The sequence below is a fragment of the Pieris napi genome, chromosome 15, assembly GCF_905475465.1.
Source record: "Pieris napi chromosome 15, ilPieNapi1.2, whole genome shotgun sequence".
In the NCBI taxonomy this organism is placed as follows: domain Eukaryota; kingdom Metazoa; phylum Arthropoda; class Insecta; order Lepidoptera; family Pieridae; genus Pieris; species Pieris napi.
In genome coordinates, this window is record NC_062248.1 from 10,781,334 (window position 1) to 10,805,670 (window position 24,337).

A 24,337-nucleotide genomic window follows, 5' to 3' on the forward strand; every position below is an offset into this window, starting at 1 on the left:
TTGTTTTTAAAGTACATACTTGGATTTGGATTTTTGAGTCTAAATATAGGTTTGCTCAAGATTTTTTTTATTCATAGTACTGAATCAAATACTGTGCGAAATTACTAAGCCTTGTTACCATAAAACTTTTAATAATATTTGGCTTAGTTATAATATTATCAAACATGTTTTTAAGATACTTTACTTAGAAATACAAAGATATCCCATATATAAGTTTTTGTGTGTTTTATGCAAGTTTTTTTATTATTTACCTTAACTTTACAATAATTAAATTGCTATGCAATATTATTGTGTCAGTACAGTGACCTACCACATTTCCCTATTTACAATTTTAACAGATAATCATTGTATTACAGCCATCAGTGGTAGTTGTCAAGAATGAGGAGGAAAATGACCAATTATTGAAATGTTAAGAAGAGATATTAAACCGAGACCACTAATCTATTTTGAATGCAGTTTGGACAACTATGATTTTTATATGAAAAATTGTATTACCGTGTTTAAGATAATTGTGTACTTCATAATAATTTTTTTGTATCTAATAATATTATATTAATAAAATGATTAATTAAATCTACCACTTATTTAATGACTGCCTATAGAAAACGTAGTAACCGAGTTAAATACATAGCTAAGCCGAAATGAAAAATATATAAGCCATGTTACTTTATAGGTGAATAAAAGAACAATATAATAACTTTAAACATTTAATTTAATGATTATAGTAAACTTTTAACACACTACAAAATAACTTTCAGTAAAACAAACTTAAGTATAATAAAAACTAATTAAAACACAGCCTCACATAGAGCTAATCAATAACATCTACTTTATTTTGTAGATAAATATATTTATTTTAATATATTTTCTAATTAGTTTGTAAAAAGTAATAGTTATGAACGATAAATTTAAAAAAGCTTAATAAGTACTTAAACCATCATGTATGTAATGATGGTATTTCATACTTGTGTAAAGCAGAATAATGTTTTTATCCAAAACCTTAATGTTATATCAATATATTTTATAAAAATATAGGAACCGAAATTGTACTGTGTTATCATTTATTATAAATTGAAGGATAGTCGAAATTCAATAATTTGAAAATGTCTGCACTATTGTGTCTTTTTATATCCAGGGGCCTTGTTGTATGATACACATGTAATATTCTTCTTCTTCAAAGGCAGAATGTATTTTTCTATCAGGAATTTTGAACATTTGGGGATCTCTGAAATTATTAGATTTATAATTTTAGTATAGTAGAAAAATACAAATATATTACAATATTTACCTATCTTATTTATCGTTTTTTGTTCGACTTATCTCTGCTGGAGACAAGACATGATCAAGACTGCATCGAAAAATTGGTTCTTGGATAAAAATTATATTTTTAATGCTAAAGTAATCAAAATGTTTACCTTAGATCATCTATTTAGTATTTACTAGACTCTTCGTTCATCTCAGCAGCATATGTTCTAGGTTTCGTCAATACCATATAATTTCTTGAGTATTGGAAAAAAGCGATAATAACCAACGCCGAGAAACCAATTGGTCGTTTCGTGCCTACATTTTCTTCGCCATCTATAGATATTATATTAAGTATTTTTTAATGGATTACATCATTTATTTCTTGAAATAGAGGTTTAAACTTTAAAAGTGGAAACGGGCCTTCTGTAACAATAACAAAGTTCAATTTCACGAAGCTTAATGTTTATATATATAATTTTTTTCGTAAAATAATGCTGTATTGATAAATATTATTTTATAAACTTACCCCAAGATACATATAGATTGTCCTATGTTAGAATATTTTCACATAAAACAAGTTTTAACTTCGCTAAAAATGGCTAACTCACTGGTAAATGACGATTTCAGCGAGGGAAGAGCAACTTTTAATTTGTCAATTGTCGTACAAAATGTACATTTAAGTGAGATGAGATGTCAAATGGTATGTATCAGAATACCAAATACCAACAATTTTGGAGCGTAAGTGTAGCAGTGCCAAATTTTAGTTCCAAATGTTAACAATCTCATTTGAGCGGCGCTTTTGTCGCGGTTATTGTTTAACAGAATACCAAATTGTAACATGACACCGAAACGAACGATTTGACAGCAAAAATCAGCGCTGAGGGTGTGTGAAGTGAGTTACAGAATCGCAGGGCTGATATTTAATAGCTGAGTTGTGTTAGGTCACAAACGTGACTGCTATACACATAGGCCATAGCACGTGTGTCTATAGCTAACACGCATTTCAAGGGCAAAATGAACGCAGGCGCAGTTCGCTTACAACCAGTAATGAAACATACTTCATAAACAAACAAGTCTAGCTACTAAAGGTTAATGATAAACCGGAATTCAAGTATTGGAAAAGTGTCATCTGCCACATCACATTGTCTAACTTACAAAAAAAAGCCTTTAGAATAAGACTGTGGTTGAACTGGTTATATCAATAAAAACATAATTCTAAATTACACTGCAATATGGCTTGGCTTAGACAATTAAATAAGCAACAGCAGCAATGAATTGTACATTACCAATGTTGTATGTAAATGATAATTAGAGAATATATTAAATTATTAAGCTATGATAAAATTAAATACATGCATTATATGCACTAAAAATTGTTTATACTGTGGAACGAATACAATGTAGTATTTGCTACTTGGTTGTGTGAGCTAGAATGACAAAAATAAACACCTAGATGCATTAGAAAATAGCTTCCTACTTAAAGAAGAAACCATAAAGGAATTTTCCATACATCTGAGAAAGTTTTCTGCTATTTTTCCTACAAAAATACATTTTAACTGCTAATCATTTTATTAAATTTTGGTATATTATACATGAACAAAGAAATAAGAATTCTCAGATTAATTTAAAAATGTATTAAATTTTAAATTATGGTGCCTATTATGTACTTGAGTGTGATATAAGTTAGAAAGTCATTTATGGCCTAAATGTTTCATAAATGTTCGTAATAGAATATGGAATATTTGACTTAAATAGGTTGAAAATACCCTTTTTCTGACATGAAGCTTGCAAAACAAATAACTTTCAATTAGCATGTGTAGAAAATGGTATTATATATATTATATAGTATAAGTAAAATAATTAAATAAGCAATTGCATAAATCCTGAAAACTGGTGCTTCATATAGAATGTTCAAAGGTCATACTTGGAACAAAGACTGTAAAGATTTAATTACATTTCTTGTTCTTCTAATATTAGTTTGAATATAAAATCAATTACAAGATATACTTAAAAACAAATTACTTACATTCCCATTATTTCTTACACCAGCTCTTCCACTGTTGATTGCAAATGTCACTGCAGTCTTGCACAAACCCATCTTGGTCTGAAAATACAAGAAACATTTACTTGCTAAAAATAAATATTAAAAAAAATACTTAACCACTAAATGTATACGGACTTGTGTATCATTAGTTTTTGATTACTCTAACTACATAGACCATTAAGACATCCTTATCTCACTATTAATAAAATGTTTGCTTGTAAACTTATAGGAGATGATTTGTATATATACAGGGTCCCTAAAAAGTCGTGGATCAAACACAAATAGAGGATAGATGAGGTCATCAGCTGCAAAAAATTGTTCTATGTGAGGTCTCAACCCCTGCAGAGTTATAATTTATTTTGCGTTTTATAAGAAAATTGACTTTTTTTACTAATTCTTATTAAAATTAAAATTTAGTTTAATTAGAAATCTACATCCTGTATCTTTTTCATAATATCCACTAGATTGGTACTGATGTGTTCTTGCGTTAGACACACTATTTATTGTTGTTTATTGAGTGTATTGATGATAATATTAAGTTATACAACATACAAAATTTTATATCATATAAGTTTATATTATCTTCAATAAACAACTCATCTATCCATTATTTGCGTTTGATCCACGACTTTTTGACCACCCTGTATACATGATTTTCAATAGTAAACTTTAATCAATTTTATACTAAGAAATTGAAATTTTATAGGTACTATACACATATTTAACTTGTGTTACAGTAATTTTCAAAATTAATTGTTAAGTGATTTATTATTATATGCAATATTTCAACTTAACTTAAGGGCCGATTTACATTATCTTAGTGTTTAGGAGAGTGCTTTAGTACAACTTGAAAGGCAAGTTCTTTAGCGTAGCGTTTACTAAAGCAAGTAGCGTTTACATGTTTCAACTAAAGTACTATCCTAAAGCACTCTCCTAAACACTAATGATAATGTAAATCGGCCTTAAGAGCATAGAAAAGTAGTAACCAACATGGTTAAAATTTAAAGTCAAGATAATGGAAATAAAATGATAATTGATCACGGTAACAAGAAACGCGCGACTGGTGCATCTATTAGTTTATATATATGTATTAGTGTTCTAGTTGAAGGATTTAATCAAACAAAGATTGTTGATAGAATAATGTTATTAGTATAATAGTGGTAATATATAATATTATGTTAAGTCTATAATTGATGTTGTCCGGGCCGTAGATAGAGGACAATTTTTTTTTAGGTCTGTTACATTGTAGACTACACGTTGCTAAGCGATTCAATAATGCTATTAATAAAGATGGATTGTATATGTAGACTTACCGTAAATGTATGTTTCTATGTATAGGGTAATAAAATACTTGTGGTTTCCGAGAGTACGTTAAGAAGTTCGAAGAGCAATTTTGAAGATGCACTTTTAATCACACATTCTTACGACAAAATTGCATGAAAAGTAGATTATGTCAATGTTTATTAAGTTAAATTACACGAAAATTTTGACCCAACCCCTAGCTTTATTGCTTTAACTACACAAATATGTATTTGATTAAAAAGGGGTATTTTAAAACCGTGCGTTTCTACAAAATGCACTCAATATTACAGTGAACTTAGCAGCATGTACACCCCGCTAACCGCACGTCCGTGCACCTTATTCCGACTTCCGTTCAAAACTGTAAAAAATTAGATGTGAATTGTCATAAATTACTAATAGAGAAGATAAATGGATAGATAGTGAGTGATACATAAAAAGTGACAATTAAGCTTCGAAGACAATCCTTGAATTAACTGACAGCTGTCAAAAGACGACACCTGATAATAAAATCTGAAGGACAGACTACTAACCGCTGCCGACTGACAAGTCAATCATCACGATTTACGAACATGTGTATAGTGTAGAGTGTTGTTCGTGTTGTTTACCTTTTGCGTTTCGGGTTGTAAATATTATTTTATTTCAAGATATTTCATCTATAAATAATGCAAGAAGCTGGGAAAGAGTTCTCAAATCTAGGTGTTAATCCATGGCTTATCAAACAATTGGATACATTAGGTATAAATTTATTTATGTGTGTAGGTTAAGTGTGTATTTTGTTATACGTGTTTAATTAAAAGTGGATGAAATTTATTTAAATGACATAGATTTATTAGTTTAAATATTATAGGTATACGTTCTCCAACGCCTATCCAAAAAGGATGTATAACACAGATTCTAGACGGTTATGACTGTATTGGTGCGGCTAAAACAGGATCAGGAAAAACATTTGCTTTCGCACTCCCAATTTTGCAGCATTTAGCTGAAGATCCATATGGCATATTTGCTTTAATTTTAACACCGACACATGAACTAGCTTATCAGGTAATTTAAATTATTGACTTTATATTTAAGTCACATATTCAATAGAAATAATCTAATTGTATTTATTATTTTTAGATAGCAGATCAGTTCCTTATACTTGGACAACCACTTCAGTTACGAGTATGTATTGTGACTGGTGGTTCTGATCAATTAGACGAATCTTTAAAACTTGCCAAGAGGCCACACATAGTAGTTGCTATGCCAGGCAGATTAGCTGATCATATTACTGGTTGTGATACATTTTCATTGAAGAAAATAAAATATTTAGTCTTGGATGAGGCTGATAGGTACTGTATTCAAGATATTTTACATAAAGCCAAAGTAAAAATTCATCAATTTAATATAATTATGTGTTTTTGATTTCCAGATTGTTCAGCGAATCATTTGAAGAAAATTTAAAAACAATATTCAGTGCTTTAAACCCAAAGAGACAAAACTTATTATTCTCTGCAACCATCACAGATGATGTCAGTGAATCAAGTTTATTACCTTTAAATAAAGAGGTAGGTTTAAATACAAATTATGACATTTATAATTTACTAACTACACATTGTGATAAAGAAACTTTTTTTTTAAATATTCAAATGCGCAACAGTACTGAACACAGCATGCGTAACTGTTAGGCTAAGATTGTTCACCAAGTTTAAATTTGAATTCTACATGTCCGTATTTTTGTAAGATCTATTAAAAGCAAATTTTCTTATTCAGAAATTAGTGACATGGTCGGAATCAGATCCACAACTAACGGTATCAACATTGGAGCAACAATATGTGGTGTGTCCTGCATATGCGCGTGACGTATATCTAGTTCAGACACTCCGCAAGTATCGAGACACGAAGCCTAGCTCACATGTCATAGTTTTCACAGATACAAAAAAGTGAGTAAAAAAGATTACAAATGATTTAAAAAAAATTGATGAATATAATAGGTTAATACAGATAGTGTTCCTGGGTTTGGTTTCTGGTAAAAAATATTTGTTTTGCATTGTTAGAGAAAACCTTTATAAAAAAAATAGAGGTATAACCCCTCAAAAGAAATAGATATTTGAGAATTAGCAGTAAATGTACAATTATCAGCGTTTAATATATGTTTCTTTTTTGACGTTCATAAGTGTACATTGTGTTACCTATATGAATAAATGATTTGAAAAGGCTAGCAGAGGCTATAGAGTCTTGAAACAACTAAAGGTGTTTGTGTAATGTGTTGTAAAACTAAATTTTCAGTGAATATAAACAATTCAATTTACGTAAAGATAATGTATGTGTGATGGTCCACTAATCGCATATTTGTTATTAACTCGGAAAGACTTTTATTTAGAACTATGATTTACTATTTTCAGAGAATGCCAAGTGCTGTCAATGATGCTTAATGCGATTGGCATGGACAATGTTTGCCTTCATGGTTTCATGAGGCAGAAGGACCGTGTGTCAGCCCTCACTCAATTCCGTAGTAATTTAAAGTGTACATTAATAGCCACAAATGTAGCCGCCAGAGGATTGGATATTCCTTCTGTAGACTTGGTGGTGAATCACAAGCTGCCCTTGGAGCCTAATGAATATATTCATAGGTAAGTAAATTCTTAAAATATTTATATGAAACCTTACAGCATAGGGAGTGTTCAAGTATTACATCACGCAATTTTTTAACGTTTCTTTGTACCCAAGTATAGTAAAACGTTTCGTGACCACCTAGTGACTCTTTATACCTAAAAGTTACCATTATGTGGTGTAAAGTACTGGAAAGTCGAAAATAATATTAACGATAACGCGTAATTCAATCCCCGCCCCGTATCGTAACGATTAACAAAAGGACCCCCTCCATATTCGTTACTTAATACTTGAACGATCCCTTACTTAACTATAAAACAAAATAGTTTTTAAATTGAAACGCCAATTAGATTTACAGACTAAGCAATAATATAAACAGAGAATGTGTGTACAGTGAGTTTGTATTTGTGTGCAACTGAAGCTTATAAGTTAAAATCAGCTTGATTTAGTGTATGATAGTGTTTATGCGATTTAAATAAAACAACTCCTCAAAAATAAAAAAGCAAGGCAAGCAGTTTTGATTTAAAACACAAATTGGTAGATGGGTTGAATTAATCTATGTTTTACTACAAAGAGTTACCAGAGACAAAGCTGCCAAGTTGGAGGCCTTTGCCAATTTGGGCATACATAGAACCAATATTTAATAAGTAGTTAATTTGTAGGCAAATACCTATCCTAGCATAATACCTATAGCTGTCGAGGTAGGAAGGTGTATGGCCCGAAGTCCCCAATATCTAAGGTCGAAAACAGTACATTAGTGTGATTCAGGGAATGATTTAAATTGCACTCTTTTAGCTAAAGTATTATTTCGTCTCTTTCTGTCTTATTGTGTTTAGGCTATGCTGGAAAGCGACAGTTGAGTTGGCTTTTATAAATCGATATTTTATAACAAATTATGGTTTTGATAAAAATACATTTATTTATGTAATTGAAGTTATACTTCTTTAGGCGCGTTATGAAAAATTGATGAGAGTGAAATTTTACGATGTGCGCGAACCGTGACACAAAATTAACAGAATGAAGTTGCCCACAGAAGATGTTACGGCATTGGACATAATTTAAAAACAACATTCGAATAATAATAGAATTTATGTTACACTTAATGTAAGAGAATAATAATAAATATTTATTTATTTAATTTTTCAAATGTAAACTGAACTTTATTGACTATAATGACTACTTTTCCAGTCTTTGATTATTTAATTGTAATTAATTATTTGCATGCAATCAAAAACTATTTTTAATAATGCCAAAGAAGTATAATTACTTCTTATGCGCGTACATAAGTACACGCAGCCTTTTTTTTATCGCCGCATACACATTAAGGCATCCCGTCTTCTCTTTATTTGATTAATATTACTGTTCTTTTGTAGAGTAGGAAGAACGGCTCGCGCAGGGCGGAGCGGTTTGGCGATATCTCTTATTACACCATACGATATTCTGCGACTTGGAGAAATTGAAGACAAGATAAACACTAAACTAACGGAATACAAAATTGATGGTGAGTTTATATAATGATCGAATCATTTAAAATTGATTGATTTAAATCTGCGACTTTAGTTGTAATAGCAGATAGAATCTTTTTTATAGAACAGGGGGCAAATAGGCAGGATGCTCGCCAGATTTTAAGTGATACCGCCGCCCATGGACGCACTCAATGCCAGAGGGCTCGCGAGTGCGTTGCCGGCCTTTTAGAATACTTTTATTACTTAATAAGCAAAAAAACAGCCACTGGGGCCTTTCGACTGGTCGATCCATTCTTTTCTGAAAATATTGTCTTATGAAATAATACTTCGCAGATGAAGAAGCTGTCAAAGTGTTTACGACAGTTAGTGTTACAAGACGTGAACAAGAGGCGCAACTCGATAACGAGGAGTTTGAGCAGCGCAAGCGCAATTATAAGATCAAGAGATGGATTATGGCTGGTGTCGACCCTGATGATATGGAGGAAGGGTAAGGAATATTAAATCATAAAAAAACTTTTTCTGAAGCCCGTATTCTAAATCTCAAGATACAATCACGTCTTGAAAATTGTAATATATGCCAAACTTACTCGTGATATAGTTTGTTACAAGAATACGGGCCTAAGTCTTATCTGGCAATATATGTAGATATGACGTCACTCCATCGATTTGGACATTAGCGGGTTTAATGGGAGTCATGTGGGTAAAGTGCGAGCACAAAAGACACGACTAATTATCGTACAGTATTTCTCAGCTCTGATTGGTCGTAACAATATTCGTAAATAGTAAAATTATGAAAGAATTATACAAAACAAATTAAATTCTGATTATTTAAAGTAATAGAAGGAAAGTAAATGTTTATTTTATATCTTTATCTTGGTATTTGTTGGCTTTATTTCCATGATTTAGTTCCGTTTAAGTGGAAACATGCAGCAAAAACTAGTCATTCAATAAATTACGATGCCAAAGTGACATAAACAAATAAGACTCTAATAAATAGGACAGACTATACAATACCATACCTACAGATTATTTTAGTCGGAAATAAAACTTGAAAACATTATTTTTTTGTTACAGAAAGTAACACTATAACTTGGTAATAATTTTTAACACAATAAGCCACTATCATTGATAATTCTTTTAATACAGGTTAGAAGAAATGCGAAGAAAGCGAATAAAAGCAGCGAAAAAAGCAAAACTAGCAAAGATTAAAGAAATTCAGGGACAGATTAAAAATCAAGACCAAGAGAAACAGAACGATTCAGAACGTTTACAACAGAACGAGACGGAAGATATAGACAAAACCATAAAAGACAGTATGAAGAAAGTTAATAAAAGTTTGATGAAGAAAGACGACAGATTTAAGAATGTCATAGGGAAAGTAAGTAAGATTAAGCGAAAAGCGGAAAATGCTGAGAGGCAGAAACAAAGCATGGAGAAATTGTCGAAAAAAAATAGAAAAGTAAAATAAAATATTTTTTTGTATTAACTGTATTTTTATTTAATTTAAATTATTATTTTCTTCTAACTGTCAAAAACTATCATATTTTGTTCCGTCGCGATTTGAACTCTCAACCAACATTATTTTCTCATGACGGGGTACCTTAAACTTCTATTACAGTTAGTAAACTAAATTAAACATTGAACGCATTGATTTTAGAAAATCCTGCAAATAAATGTGGATTATACTATTTATTTGGCGTGCACGAACATTTTGATATAAGAGTGGATCGGTATACTATATGCTTATATACTATCATAATTTCTACTTTAATATTTGTTATTAAATTTTTGCGACGATACCCTTTAAATAAATAAATGGCGATTTCTTCATGAAAGATTTGTCTGTAACGAATAAATGCAAAACTACTGGACCGATTTCAGGAATTCTTTCTCCAGAATAATATATATTATTCTAATAAATGTCCTTCTTCTATTAAGGGAAAATTCTAGTTGAGACTGATTGATGAAGGTAAGAGTACCTGTGTTACAGGTCATCAGGCCTCCACCACTTGGTATCGATAGGTCTTAAAAAAGTAGAGAAAAATTTAGTGTGATCTTTGACGATTCGAATCGCTCTTCGTAAAATACGGTCAAGCGGAAAGAGCTGGTAGGGAGAAAATGAAAATACGCAACACTTAATAAATCATTTATATTTAATTATAAATAAATATAACAGGTATAATACAAGTAAAGCGTGGCAAATTATTTGGCACATATTCAGCTAGGTGCCATATTAACAATCTAATAAACATATATAAAAACAGTGTAACTTGTTTGCCGTTTGCTTATTAAGTCAAAATAAACTAAAATATTTTTTTACATAGATTTTGGTAATAAATCTATTTTTTTATTTCCTCCAACTAAACTTAAATAGATTTTTTATGATAAGGCATTAAATGTACAGATACCGGCAAACATCTTGAACAAATGTCCTTGCCTGCGCAGAAGCTATTTTTAGGTATCGTGATCGTGGTAAATCAGTTGACGTTTGTGTCCCGCGATGCGCAAACTTTCCCCCACTCCCTTGTTTAATGCTCAAGAAGTTTGCCGGTATCTGTATAGGCTGGATGTGTTAAGCAGCGCCTCCGAGCCATGGGAATGACGCACTGAAAGCAAAATACACAGTACTGCTCTGCTGGAGGTTCATGCTTGACCAGGTGCAAGGTGCATAGTGCTAATAAATAACTTCATTTCTAAGGCTATAATGGCATATGAAATTTAATTTAAACAATCTAATACAAATTAAAACTACTTGATATATGAGCACGTAAAAAATACAAAATTGCTAGCGATTTTCGACTAAGACCTAACGGAAAAGCTATCATAATAAGGCCTTTAATGGTAATAACAAAAACCTTGTGAATATAAACATATAGTAGCCAGTATATATTTTTTGAAATTAAAAAAATTCATTGTATCGTAATCTACCTGGGGTCGTTCACCTTTAAGGGGTCATGACCTCAGCATGACCTTATCAACTGAGATACAAGAGAATTTTGAAATAAGAATTTCTCGGGGTCCCTTGTTTTTTTTTAAATATTTACATGATTTGGAGACAAGGTCTTTGGCCAAAATTTTCTACTTTAAGTAGTTTCAAGTTACAACTTCACACGGCTTTTGTTATGTGTGAATATCTAATTATACATTGAAATATATTTTAATTAGCATTGTGATTTATCCGTCAATAGAACATTTCAGTCAATTCATAAAATCTCGTTAATTCATGATTGTTCCGTCTTCATACAAATTTGAAAGGGGACTTTGTTCCGCACTGTGGTAAAATAATTTCGAGTATTTATTCAATACTATTCAAAATTACGGATAAAATATAGGAATCCAGGTAAATCTACTGTTTAATATTAATGATTCTTAAACATGATTATAAGGCATACATTCATTATTCTGACATTTGAAGTAACGAGTTAATTGTCGCTTCTTTGTTCCCGCGGTTCACTTCAGCCACAGATTTTATCACGTCCTTGTCGATGCTTGGGAACATTTCGTAGATCTGGAATAGAAGAATATGTAATCATTGAATATGAAGTCACCGTGACCACGCACGCTGTAAAGCACGCGAAACGTCGGATAAATTTAAAATTATGTCAAATAATTGTAAATTTATAATAATACATAACTTTAATCCGGCAAAAAGTTTTTTCTTTGAATATGTAATCATTAGTGGTGCAAATTACTTGATGGGTTTCAATGAAGGCAAGTGTTAAAGAAATATTACCAATATCTATTACGACAGTGTACACAGAGGTAAACAGATATTATATCATTAATTTCTGTGTTTAGACCCAAGGGCACTTTATTCTATTTTAGGGAAGTTTTAATTTATGTTATAATTATTAATTACTTAATATGTCATGTGGAACATGGTGTAATGGTTGCAGGTCCTTACAAACGTTGTGTAAAAAAAAGGGCGATTGAAAAGAGTGGCGGAGAGTTTATTGCCAGTTCTTCTCTTCCGTTCTACGCCCTTGATTTGAGAACTGGCAGTCAATGTATAATTAGAAGCATTAATATGTATTTATTTATTGACGAGTCATAACTGTACATTATGTTACCTATGTGATTAAATGATTTTTTACTTTAAGCATAAGCTTATAATGGATATCCAAGTCATGAAAGGTGCTCAAACACCATTCACATTTATTAAAAAAAAAAAAAAAGGGATTAAAGTCTCACGATCTTATCACGGAGTTAAATAAAATAATAAATAAACCTACTTTTATTTCTTGCAAAAAACAAAGTAATCTTAATCTTATTACATATATATTTTTAATTGATTTTAACAAAATAAACTACACATTTTTTTTTTCTTTTTTTATATCTATTTCCTAATTAATTTGCAATCCCTTCCACCACTGAGCCAGTTAAGATGTCTTAAATATAGATACCATAGATATTTTTCGGCGTTGTTTAGAGATTTCTTAAAAAATTCAGTTTTCGTTTTTATCTGTTCTTGTTGTCAAAGTGTAGTGTTTGTACATTGTTTTCTTTTATATTATAGATATGTGTTGCTGTAAGATAACTTACAAATAAATAAGAAGTGGTTATGCTAAATTCAATAAAAAATCTAGCAAACATTAAAAAACAATTATTTCTACCTGAGCAAGGTCTTCCTCCGTAATGGGTTGTGGTTGTTGGGGTTGTTGCGGCTGCTGTTGCGGGTACGTATGGGGAGTACCTGCTGGGTACATTGGCATGGTAGCGTAGCCCATACCTGTCGATGGCACCACCAGAACTGGCGGGAAAGTCGGTACTGCGGCTGGGCCAACCTGGAAAATAAATTAGACTCCTTGTTCTATAATCTGTTGGATTTTTTTGTGACGCAACTGACAGCGTCTCTAAGCAATGTCACATTTAGTAAACTTAGTTGACTAAGCGTAAATTAGAGTGTGATTCGTCTTAGATATTATTTTTCTTTGATCCAGCTTTAAATTCTGTACTCAGAGCCGAGATTTAGTTAAGCACATCTCCCGCATGTCAGTCTAAAGTCTAAGTCTCACCCTAAGGATTTTCTAGAAAAATCTTATAAATATTAATGTTACAATTTAAAAAAAAAAAGTTTCTCAGTCACGCAATATGCTTTTTGTTATTAAAAGTACATGACCATTTGCTCACCAAGCAAAAAATTTATATTTATATATCTATACTTACTGAGTAACTTAAAACCAGGTTGACCATCCCCTCCACTCCATCTCCTTGCTTGCCGGTTAATGGATACCAATCTTCGTGTGTTTCACCCTAAACATATTTCGCATATTATTTCCACGCTTATATAATAATGGCTCGATAACCTATATTGTTTTACACATACTTTGACTTTGTAAACTCTAGTTATAAATTTGATGATTATTTAAATGATTATAATCCTTGCTATTGATTATAATGTTTGACTCAAAACTTGGCGATTAAAAACAGTGGCGGAGAGTTTCTTGCCAATTCTTCTTGCCCGCTCTACGCCCTTGACTTGCGAACAGGTAGCAAAAGTTAATTTATCAAATTAACATCTTTACTGTTGACGTTCATTTGATAAGCCCACTACCGAATTTATAAAGCTCTAGAAAAAAAAAAAAAAAAAAAAGAAAGTAGTGTTTATTCTGTTATATTCGCGAAGAATTGGTATGAGAGGTGTCTGAAGTTCTAGGTTGGTTTTAACTACGTAATTTGGAAAATTCTGGTGATTGGCCGTTTAACAATTTATATAATAACGTCAGATCTCCGATCGTACAGTATAAACTCGCATAAACAAAAAGTTTCATTGTTGATACATACATTGAGTACAGCAGCAGGTATCTGTATGTGAGTCCAAGCAATCAGTTCGTCCATAGTAAAAGAGCACTCGTCGAAGATTTCCAGGTAAATGGAATTTACGCCAGGAGGGAGCAGACTGAAAACGAAATTTAATGTTTTTAACATACTCTCATGTTCACTACTTAGTCCTAATCATAATATCACAAAAATAATGATATGCAGTATTTATTTACACTTCGTTGCCATATACAAAAACATACATATAAAAAACAACGGCAACGGACGGCCTTATCGCTAATAAGCGATTTCTTCCAGGCAACCCTAGTATAGAACAACAAAAAGAGAAAAAACCTACAGGGGGTTAAAGTACAAGAAGTGCATAAATAATTAACAAAATAACATGTAACACTACTTATAACTAAAATAAAGTAAAATCTTTAAAAAAATGTAAAAGCTAATCCAAGGGTTACTCAATTAACCCTTGGATTAATTGAGTAACCAACCACAATTATTTATATAAGATCTATAAATCAAATATATATGGGCATAATTTCTAACTGCAGCAAATTGTATATCTTTTAGTGTTCGTTATTATCAGGTCGCAATTGTTAGCAGTGCTACTCGCGTGTACAAATTAACCTAAAGACGCACCTTTTACGCGTTTCTTGCGCACTCTGGCTGAATTCACAAGGATTGCATTATAATTTGTAATAAAAGGTTTAGGTTCTATGTTATCTTGTTTTGTTTATATGTAGGATATTCTTAGTTTAATTGTATTAACAAGTATCTGTTTTCTCTATTAAGTTACTGTAAGAATAGAAAATAAGAAACTTTTAATATATTTAAATACGAAGGTTAAATAACATCACAAACACACACTAACGGAGGTGAATATTCCAATAACAATCCTTTTTGTGTTACTTTTATAATTACACTGCCACATATTGTAATGATATTTTAATACTGATCATAATAATATATCTAATATAATTAACACTCTTTTGGTTTACGTTAAGTTGATGGGATTTTACGAATATTAAATTACGTATAATAGTTGTTAAAGATTATCAGCCCACATGTAGGCTTATACATGACGCATTATTTCGTCACTACATTAATTAATGTTTCTTATACAATAGCGTCTATGTCAGCCTACGAACTTTTCAGGCCACCGATTAAACTGTTAGTATATTATTTTTCTTCAACATATCACTTTTGTACATATAGGTAATACACAATTTGTATGAAATCCTGAATCTCTAAACTCGAATACTTATAACTTGAGAAGGGCTGGACCGATTGCAATTTCTTGTATATGTATCCGTATTGCAATACAAAATGTAAATTGGTTTTGCAACTGTTAAACATTTAATGTTCATCACCTCGATACGGTAAACTCTCCCTCTTTATAATGCTATTCGTTATAACGAAATCCTCTCTATAACGTAAAAATTAGTTAAATGTATTTGGTTTAACCCAATACCCATACATTTGTTCGTCTCTCCGTATAACGAGACTTCCCTATAACGAATAATAATGCTCGGTCCCTTGAAATTCGTTATAAAGACATTACACTGTATAAGTGTTAATTTCATTAAAAAGTTGTGAACTTCATATTTTTTTTGAATTAATTATATTACTTTCATATAATAAATTAAGTTCAATCTGACACGACATTCATTGACTGTTAGGCGGTGCGTAGTTTTCCGGGTCAGCTAGTATTAAATACAATGAAACCTTAAAAACATTTATTAATTACAGTTTGGTCACCGCTGTTACGTAGATACGTCATTTATTTAAAATCTGAATGAATGTTTTATTTGCTAAGATATTTTATACTATATTAACGTGCTAAACAAATATAAAACATATCATCTGGGTCATTCTAGCAATATACTTATGCAATGTGTCACAATTATTCGACTATATTTCTAAGAAATGTTAAAATGCAAATGAATGTAATATTTCTCATTTATAAAGAATTCGAGGTAAAATAGTTTTAAAACGATTCAGGCCATAATTTTCTAAACATATTTCATACTGTAAAAACAATACTATTATTGTAGAGTTTTGTACTTTATTGCGTATAAGAATCTAGATCAGTGTTTCCCAACGCCCACGCCCCACAAGGGGGCAATTTGATTATTAAGGGGGCTATTTTTTTTTTTTAATAATTATTTGTAATTTCTTACTAAAACCTATAATAAAAGTTTCTTAAGTGAGCAATTCAATTTTAGATATTACAAATTATGAATGTTACATTATCATAAGAATTTGAGGAATTGGAGAATAGCACAAAAAGTAAATATCTTCTTGACATTGTCATAGACATTCGAAATAAAAATTCACCTTTCGAGTCAATTAATTTTTACCATAAAAGGAATATATTAATTCTAACACTATTATTAATTATACGTAAATTAGGTTAGACTTAAATTACTTATTAGTCTTAGGTAACGCTAGATCGTAATGTTAAATGTCTCAGTGTAGAAAAGAAACTATAATGAAATAAATTAAATATATAGCATTTCCCTTCGAAAGAAATACGACTGTCAAATGTATGGAAAATTTGTCAACGCTAGTACAAAGCAATCTGGTTGTTAATACTTTAAGGTCAACTACGAAAATAAAAATCCTGTTTATAAACATTCGGAAAAACAACCAGATCGAAAATATACCCTATTTGTTTATTTAACAACAGATGACGCAGCTTCAGTCAAATAACGCAGAAATACAGAAATCCCCGCGGACCTACCGCGTTATAAGAAATTGTAGAAGTATTCTTTGTAAAACCTTTGAAAAATTGAAAGATAGTAACCGATTCTCAGACTTACAGAATATGCATTAAAAAATTCATAAGAATCGGTCGAGCCGTTTCGGAGTATGGGATCGAACATTTGTGACACGAGAATTTTAAACATTAGACTCATTAACCCTAAGATTAGCTTTTACATTTTTATTATATTATTACTTTTTATTTAGGCTTAGTTTTAGTTAGTATTTCTAGCTTAATATGTAATTTTGTTTTTTTTGTTAATTATATATGTACTTTTTGTACCATCAGTTGTGTTTCTGCTATATTTTTATACCTGGTTGCCTGGAAGAAATCGCTTGTTAGCGATAAGGCCGTTGTCTAAGTACTTAAGTAACCTGTTTTTAAATGTATGTTTAAAGTAACGAAGTGTAAATAAACGTATCTAGATAATAAAATAAACGTATCAATAAGACATAGGTAACTGTATAATAAACTCTACATCTCCAATTGTACGGTTTATCTTGTTAATAATTACGTAATAGATTTTAATGTAGTTTTAATTGCCTTATCATTGACCATTTGAAACTCTTTAAAAATTGCTAAATGCGTAAATATATCTAGGACATACAACCCTTGAACACATTGGTAGTGACTTAAAACGTAACATATTTCGTAATTAATTAAAAGTATAATGCTATACATAAAGTTATAATAAAGTACATTTCGAGTTAGTGATTATTTATGTTATGTTAGCCCTCAATAAAATAGCAACAAAATAATAAAATTGTAATCAGATAAATCCTTTTATGCAAAACGTAATAAAATATTTCCTATAATAATACCAAAATGGTTTTAATAACTTCATGATTTCTAAGGCCTAATTAAATCAGTGGCGCTACAACCTCCTGATAGCAGTGTTGGCCTTGTGGCTTCAGCGTGCGACTCTCATGACTAAGGCCGTAGGTTCGATCCCCGGCTGTGCACCAATGGACTTTCTATGTGCGCATTTAACATTCGCTCGAACGGTGAAGGAATGTTTTATACCCAAAAAAGTCGACGTCGTGTGTCAGGCACTAGAGGCTGATTACCTACTTGCCTATTAGATTGAAAGATTCAGAAATTTGAGGCCCTGACCTAAGGCCTATAATAAAAAAAACATTGTTTCATAAATAAATATACTAACCAATGTATCATCTTGTTCCATTTAGGTGTCTTACCCCCACTTGGGTCTGTCTGCGTCTCATATATGCAATGACCGACTCGCAAACGAACATAGGGGTCCATGCGGGTTAGACCTAGGAAAGATTAAAAAAATCATAGTGAAAACTTTGGTGATTAAATAATTTGTTAGAAAGTAGCTCATGTATATAGATTTATTGTCTATGATAGCAGTAAACATCTAAAACTCTAAACCATAAACCTGTTCATTCAAATTACAGCTAATGTAATTTTCTCTCTATGTTCTTTATTTATACTTGCTACTAAGGTGAAGGCTACTATAGTAAGAAAACTGTCAAGTCTATTAAAAAATCAACAACATGTGTCAAGAACAGGCTGATTAACGATTTACACAGAATTTTTATTACCACTGTATTATTATTAAGTTATTCAAATTACTAAACAATAACTCTATAGAACAAAATTTAGCAGTAATGCGGAGTAGTAAAACAAATGGTTAGTAGCCCTAGTGATGATTTAGACTACTTCCGTCTCTATGGATTGTAAATTTATCACTGTCAGATTAAATAGGCTGATCCTATTTATATCTTTAAAAAAGAGCTGTGCAACAGATGCAGAAATTTGAGGAAAGGAACCAGGTTGTAGTGCTTCTGAATGTGCATTTGTAATTAGGATTTTACAATTAAATATTGATTAATATGCTATAACAAATTAAATGTATGAAACATGTTGTTTATAAACATTTCCATTTTTAATATAATTTTGAGAGAATTTGTTAAAATAAACTTACCATAGTTCTTTACCAGCTTAGCTTGTACTATAGTTACACTTAGACGAGCAGTCAGAGGAGGTCCGGCTGCTGGCATCTTTAAAAAAATTATTTTTTACAAAATTCACACTAATGTAACAAAAAAGGAAGTTATGCTTAAATGTTATAAGCAATAAATAAATACAAACACTTACTGTAGCTCCACAAAGCTGTTGCTGCAGAGCCATTGCAGCTTCGTAATCTACATCAACAGATTCAGGCGGTCCATCTGAATCTGCTCGTAGGAAACCAGCTGGTAGGGGTCCCAGGAGAACCTAATAATAATACATTGTAAAATGCAATTTGTATGTAAACACTACTCAATGCACATAATTTTTACCAACACTATCGCAGTAAGGAGAAAAATAAATAAAACAATGCAATGTCTTAATCTAATAATAAAATCTTAAGTCTAGAATATCCCCTAAGAAAACTCGAGAATTTTCTGACCATAATATAAATATTAAAGTTTTACTTTTAAACAACCGGTTTAAACAAAAACAAAGCTCGAAATTATGGCGTAACATCGATAAGTATAATAATTTCTATTATGAATATGATTCACCTAACATCAAAGAAACCTGAATGATATTGTTATTGAATTTCGCTTACCCGACGACGGCGATCTTCTGTTGTGTCGTTTGTTGTGGCAGCCATTGTAATCGGTACCTAGTCGCAAAACCCTCACAATATATTTCCTAGACGATTAAAATCAATAATTTGTTTAAATTTTTCAACCACTACGTATATATTAACTTTTCCGCAAATATCTGCGTCAACAACTCAGTCAAGACTCAGCTGCATTCCTATAGCACTTAGCACTTAGCAGTAGCGAGTAGCGACCACAGATATAGATTTAGATTATAGTACTAGCCACTATTAACTATGTACTAGTGAATTATCATTACAATTTACATTAGATAATGACATTAGACATGACAAAAACATGACAACTACTTGACAAGAAAAGTAAAGTCCATTGTGCGAGCCTAATATCAATTTATTCTGTGGTAATATGGTTAGAGGGCCTTTTTAAGTGTCAATATTAATTGAATTTATAAAGAAAGCCATATTACATTTCTTAAGAACTATACCATTTTACAACAACAATCAGTTAAGCGGTGGTGGATTTACAAATTTTCAAGGTAGAGGCTGGGAAGTTTGTGCCGCTCGCGCCTCTACAATTGTCATGTCCTAGATTACTTTAACAATCCAACAATTTCAAATTAAATGGCAGGTAAAATAATGTTTTGATTTTTGAGCACAAAATTATACACAAACCATCCAGTTCGCAGCCTCCAACCAGTAGTAGGACTGACATGTATAAGTTGATAGGGCGAAGAGGGAAATACATTTTCTGCAATTTCGCTCTTTTCACTTATATAAAGTGTAGGTTGAGGCTGGGGAGCACAGATGGGGGGCGGCGAACTAGCTGTTTTACTCTTAAATATGGAAGTTTGCTACACCATATGTACAATGAGTCAATGTGAGTGACACAACAAGTGAGAGGGGAAAGTCGTCGGCAAAAGTTGTCGCACATTTGTAAAACATCAGAAAACGTCAAAATCTGTTTGATTTCTATTAGGTTGCAAAAAAAAAATGCCGCCCAACAATATGCCGCCCTAAGCTCCAGCGGTCCAGCCAACTCATTATTGTTTAATTGCTAAATTTAAAAAATTGTTTTAGTTGTTTTTGAAGTAACCATTTTAATAAAAAAATAAAGTTCCACTTTTTAATGAATATTCATAAGTACTACTGTAACTGTAATTGTAATAATATAGTTAAAAGAAGGTATATATTTATAATTTTAGATAGTCTCTGTCTAGTCTACCCATACGCACGTACAATATAATCGGAGCAAAAGATTCCTTATTTTTTTACGTGATACACTGGAAATTTTCATTTGTCCGGAATTGTTAATTACAAACGGGTTATTTTTCATACTCCCTGTTAAAATTTATTTATGACTTTTAATACATTTTAGGAGATTAATTTTTTTGGTGTGCGCGCTTGAGCGTTGGCAAAGATTTTTGGGTGCGAAATAAAACGTTGAAAATAAATTTGTGTGCGAGTAAGTTCGGTGGTGGTTGTTGTATGGAGATGTTTAAATAAAACTCTTTGTTTGAAGCTTACTGGGTAACAAGTGACTTTAATGGTTTAATACATGAGCTTATAACTACTAGACCACAAGCCCATGAACAAAAAATACCTGTGAAATGACCCAACCTGAATTACGCTTAGAAGGCTGTTACTATATCTGAAAATAGCTCTGAGCACTATGCCGTCATTTCTGAGCGGTACATGTGAGTACGTGAGTGAATGGACTTTCTCAGGTACAATGGGGGAATTTCGACTAATTATTTATGTACGGCTTTGTTATAAGTGTATAGATGATTAAAAATAAATGTCGAAAAACCTAGTGCCGTACAAAAGTGATGGTGCCGGAAGTCGGTGCAAATTTTTAATTCGACGACAGTTGCAGAAGCAATATAGGTTATTTATTACTGTACGGCATTTGTGTGATTCCTTTTGGACACATATACAGAGACTTTACCCGTAAACGCCGTACATATTCCCAGCGGAGCGGTCGAAAGCCAAGGGTCGCAACATAATATGTCTGATTAGCATATAGGTGATGATGATATGAAACAACATAAAATTAAATGATCTTGAGAGTACTTCACAAATAGATAACATTTTCCAGCATGCCGTACATTTTTTGTGGAACACATAGGTGTATGGGGTAAATTACTTGCCTCAGAAAAGAGTCATTTTCCGGTGACTTTTATCTGTACGGCAATAACACAGGTTATTAATAGTTTAGACAATCTTCAATAAAAGATAAATGCCGTACACTTTCGATAGTCCGCTACCACCGCCTACCAATACAGGGCGTCCCAAAGTTATGGGAAATGAAGGGAAAGTACCTTAAATATCGTAGATAGGGTATTTTACTAAAAGAAGACTTTATGTTATTTTTAAACGTTATTAATTCTGCATTCAATTTTTTTTTTTAATTACTTGCCTCGTCTGGAAATCGAACCGACTTAAATGTAAAAAAAAACACCCCTACTTTTATGATGCCAATCGAAAGAATGGCCAAAACCTAATAACTCTTCTTAAGTAACATAGTATTTTAAAAGAAAGGAACAGCGTGAATATATCTTTTTAATCAAATTAAAAACATTATCTATCGTATTCGGCCTAAAAAAATCCCCTACGAGTCTGTTACTTTAGAAAAGTTATTAGGTTTTGGCCATTCTTTCGATTGGCATCATAAAAGTAGGGGTGTTTTTTTTTTTAATTTAAGCCGGTTCGATTTCCAGACGAGGCAAGTAGTTTTAAAAAAATCTTTGAATGCAGAATTACTAACTTTTAAAAATAACATAAAGTCTTATTTTAGTAAAATACCCTATCTGCGATATTTAAGGTACTTTCCCTTCATGTCTAATAACTTTGGGACGCCCTGTATTATATTTTTATTTTTGTTAAAAATATTTTTCCTTTACCTCTCTCTGCTGGTACGATAAGGCTGTAAATATACTTTACAGCCTTATGGTAGTATACTCAGATATGTACAGTTATTAATGACCTTAAGGGACACCTCAAACGTCGTCGAAATTTTTATCAGTTGTAAAGAATAATCTGGAGTAAAATGTACGGCATCTGGTTTTTTTTGTTTATTTATATTTGTTACATATAAAATAACAATAATCTTTGAAAATATTACTCCCCATATTACTCTAGGAGCATTTGAAAAGTCATCTAAATTTCGGAAATTTCATATATTTTTTATCATAATATTTTTATTTGTTACCATTTATTATGAACGGCTATAATGTACAACGGTAATATTTAGTAACATTATGTAAAAAAACAAGTTGCCGTACATTATTCTCTGATCTTACAGCAGTAAGAACTTGGTAAATCCTGAAATTTCGATAAATATTTAATTACACAAATATTAACTATAATATTTGGACGGCATAATTATAAAACATTATTGTCCGTGTTAAATAATATTTTGAACATGTTGCCGTACATTTTACAATGACCTTAGGGTATATGGGTGTAGGGGTAGGGTTCCGACCTTTGGCTTTCGACCGCTCCGCTGGAAATATGTACGGCGTTGACGGGTAAAGTATCTGTTTATGTGTCCAAAAGGAATCACACAAATGCCGTACAGTAATAAATGACCTATATTGCTTCTGCAACTGTCGTCGAATTAAAAATTTGCACCGACTTCCGGCACCATCACTTTTGTACGGCACTAGGTTTTTCGACATTTATTTTTAATCATCTATACACTTATAACAAAGCCGTACATTAATAATTAGTCGAAATTCCCCCATTGTACCTGAGAAAGTCCATTCACTCACATACTCACATGTACCGCTCAGAAATGACGGCATAGTGCTCAGAGCTATTTTCAGATATAGTAACAGCCTTCTAAGCATAATTCAGGTTGGGTCATTTCACAGGTATTTTTTGTTCATGGGCTTGTGGTCTATAACACAAAATTAGCGGTATAGTGGTTACGAAGAGAAGGCTTCATAAATCTAAATGACACTTATTTTATTGGACATTATTGGAAACGAGAATGTTTAAATACAATTATTTATTCGTTTATAAAAACTATACCAGTAGGGCTAAATATTGGCTTCAAGTGTACAATGTTTGTTAACATTTGGTTTACGCTTCTAATTTACATATTACCTAAAATATTTATATTTAACTTAACTAAAGTTAGGTTACATAACTCGCTACATAGTCATTAAATACGAAATGTTCATTTGAACGACACCTCCAAGTTCTTGCCTTTATTTCATGTAATAGTAAATACCGTTATCTGTGCTAAATAGAAATTATATATTTCATCCTAGTCTGTGATCACAGATGATCTGTCATATGTTATTAATTTATATTTACAGAAGGTAGCATATTATTATCATAGCATGAATTTGGTTAATGACCAACATTTTCTATTTATTCGTATCGTTCTAGTGGTTGATGTGTAATTGCATTTAATTTACGAATTATAAAAGTTAACTAACAAAAGTGTTCCAATATTTTTTTGGTAATAGTTTAGTAAAAATGATATAATATTAGTAGGCGTATCGATTAAACTTTGATAAAGAGTGACAAATAAACAAAATAAACGATGGATATTGTTCAAACACCTAAGG

General features: G+C 31.5%; 4 protein-coding genes across 4 annotated transcripts in view; 2 read left to right on the forward strand and 2 right to left on the reverse strand.

Moving 5' to 3' along the window:
• LOC125056495 overlaps positions 1–4,957 on the reverse strand; it is a 28,036-nt gene extending 23,079 nt beyond the window's left edge. Inside the window, exons 1-2 of the mRNA XM_047659620.1 lie at positions 4,603–4,957; positions 3,272–3,349 (exon numbers count right to left, since the gene is read on the reverse strand). Coding sequence (XP_047515576.1) covers positions 3,272–3,343 — 72 coding nt within the window. The 5' untranslated portion in view covers positions 3,344–3,349; positions 4,603–4,957. The remainder of the gene's footprint in view (positions 1–3,271; positions 3,350–4,602) is intronic.
• Positions 4,958–5,134: 177 nt separating this feature from the next.
• LOC125056494 (probable ATP-dependent RNA helicase Dbp45A) lies at positions 5,135–10,128 on the forward strand. The gene is made up of 9 exons (XM_047659619.1): positions 5,135–5,326; positions 5,439–5,632; positions 5,708–5,919; positions 6,000–6,135; positions 6,341–6,510; positions 6,973–7,200; positions 8,554–8,681; positions 8,980–9,133; positions 9,793–10,128. Exons 1-9 carry the CDS (start codon positions 5,254–5,256, stop codon positions 10,112–10,114), a joined length of 1,617 nt encoding a protein of 538 aa, XP_047515575.1. The 5' UTR covers positions 5,135–5,253; the 3' UTR covers positions 10,115–10,128.
• A 650-nt stretch (positions 10,129–10,778) lies between these two features.
• LOC125056648 (toll-interacting protein-like) lies at positions 10,779–19,965 on the reverse strand. The gene is made up of 8 exons (XM_047659867.1): positions 19,764–19,965; positions 19,307–19,426; positions 19,134–19,209; positions 18,348–18,459; positions 14,431–14,545; positions 13,813–13,899; positions 13,260–13,430; positions 10,779–12,154 (listed from the first exon to the last, which is right to left on the reverse strand). Exons 1-8 carry the CDS (start codon positions 19,806–19,808, stop codon positions 12,044–12,046), a joined length of 837 nt encoding a protein of 278 aa, XP_047515823.1. The 5' UTR covers positions 19,809–19,965; the 3' UTR covers positions 10,779–12,043.
• Positions 19,966–24,055: 4,090 nt separating this feature from the next.
• LOC125056424 (myotubularin-related protein 8) overlaps positions 24,056–24,337 on the forward strand; it is a 64,116-nt gene continuing 63,834 nt past the window's right edge. The window contains exon 1 of the mRNA XM_047659510.1: positions 24,056–24,336. Coding sequence (XP_047515466.1) covers positions 24,313–24,336 — 24 coding nt within the window. The 5' untranslated portion in view covers positions 24,056–24,312. The remainder of the gene's footprint in view (position 24,337) is intronic.

Coding starts and splice junctions, on each gene's coding strand:
- LOC125056494 (XM_047659619.1), top strand. CDS start 5,254: ATGCAAGAAGCTGGGAAAGAGTTCTCAAATCTAGGTGTTAATCCATGG. Junction 5,327..5,438: donor CAAACAATTGGATACATTAG/GTATAAATTTAT, acceptor TAAATATTATAG/GTATACGTTCTCCAACGCCT. Junction 9,134..9,792: donor CCTGATGATATGGAGGAAGG/GTAAGGAATATT, acceptor CTTTTAATACAG/GTTAGAAGAAATGCGAAGAA.
- LOC125056648 (XM_047659867.1), bottom strand. CDS start 19,808: ATGGCTGCCACAACAAACGACACAACAGAAGATCGCCGTCGTCGG. Junction 13,431..13,812: donor ACCTGGTTTTAAGTTACTCA/GTAAGTATAGAT, acceptor TTTATTTTCCAG/GTTGGCCCAGCCGCAGTACC. Junction 12,155..13,259: donor CGGAGGAAGACCTTGCTCAG/GTAGAAATAATT, acceptor CTTCTATTCCAG/ATCTACGAAATGTTCCCAAG.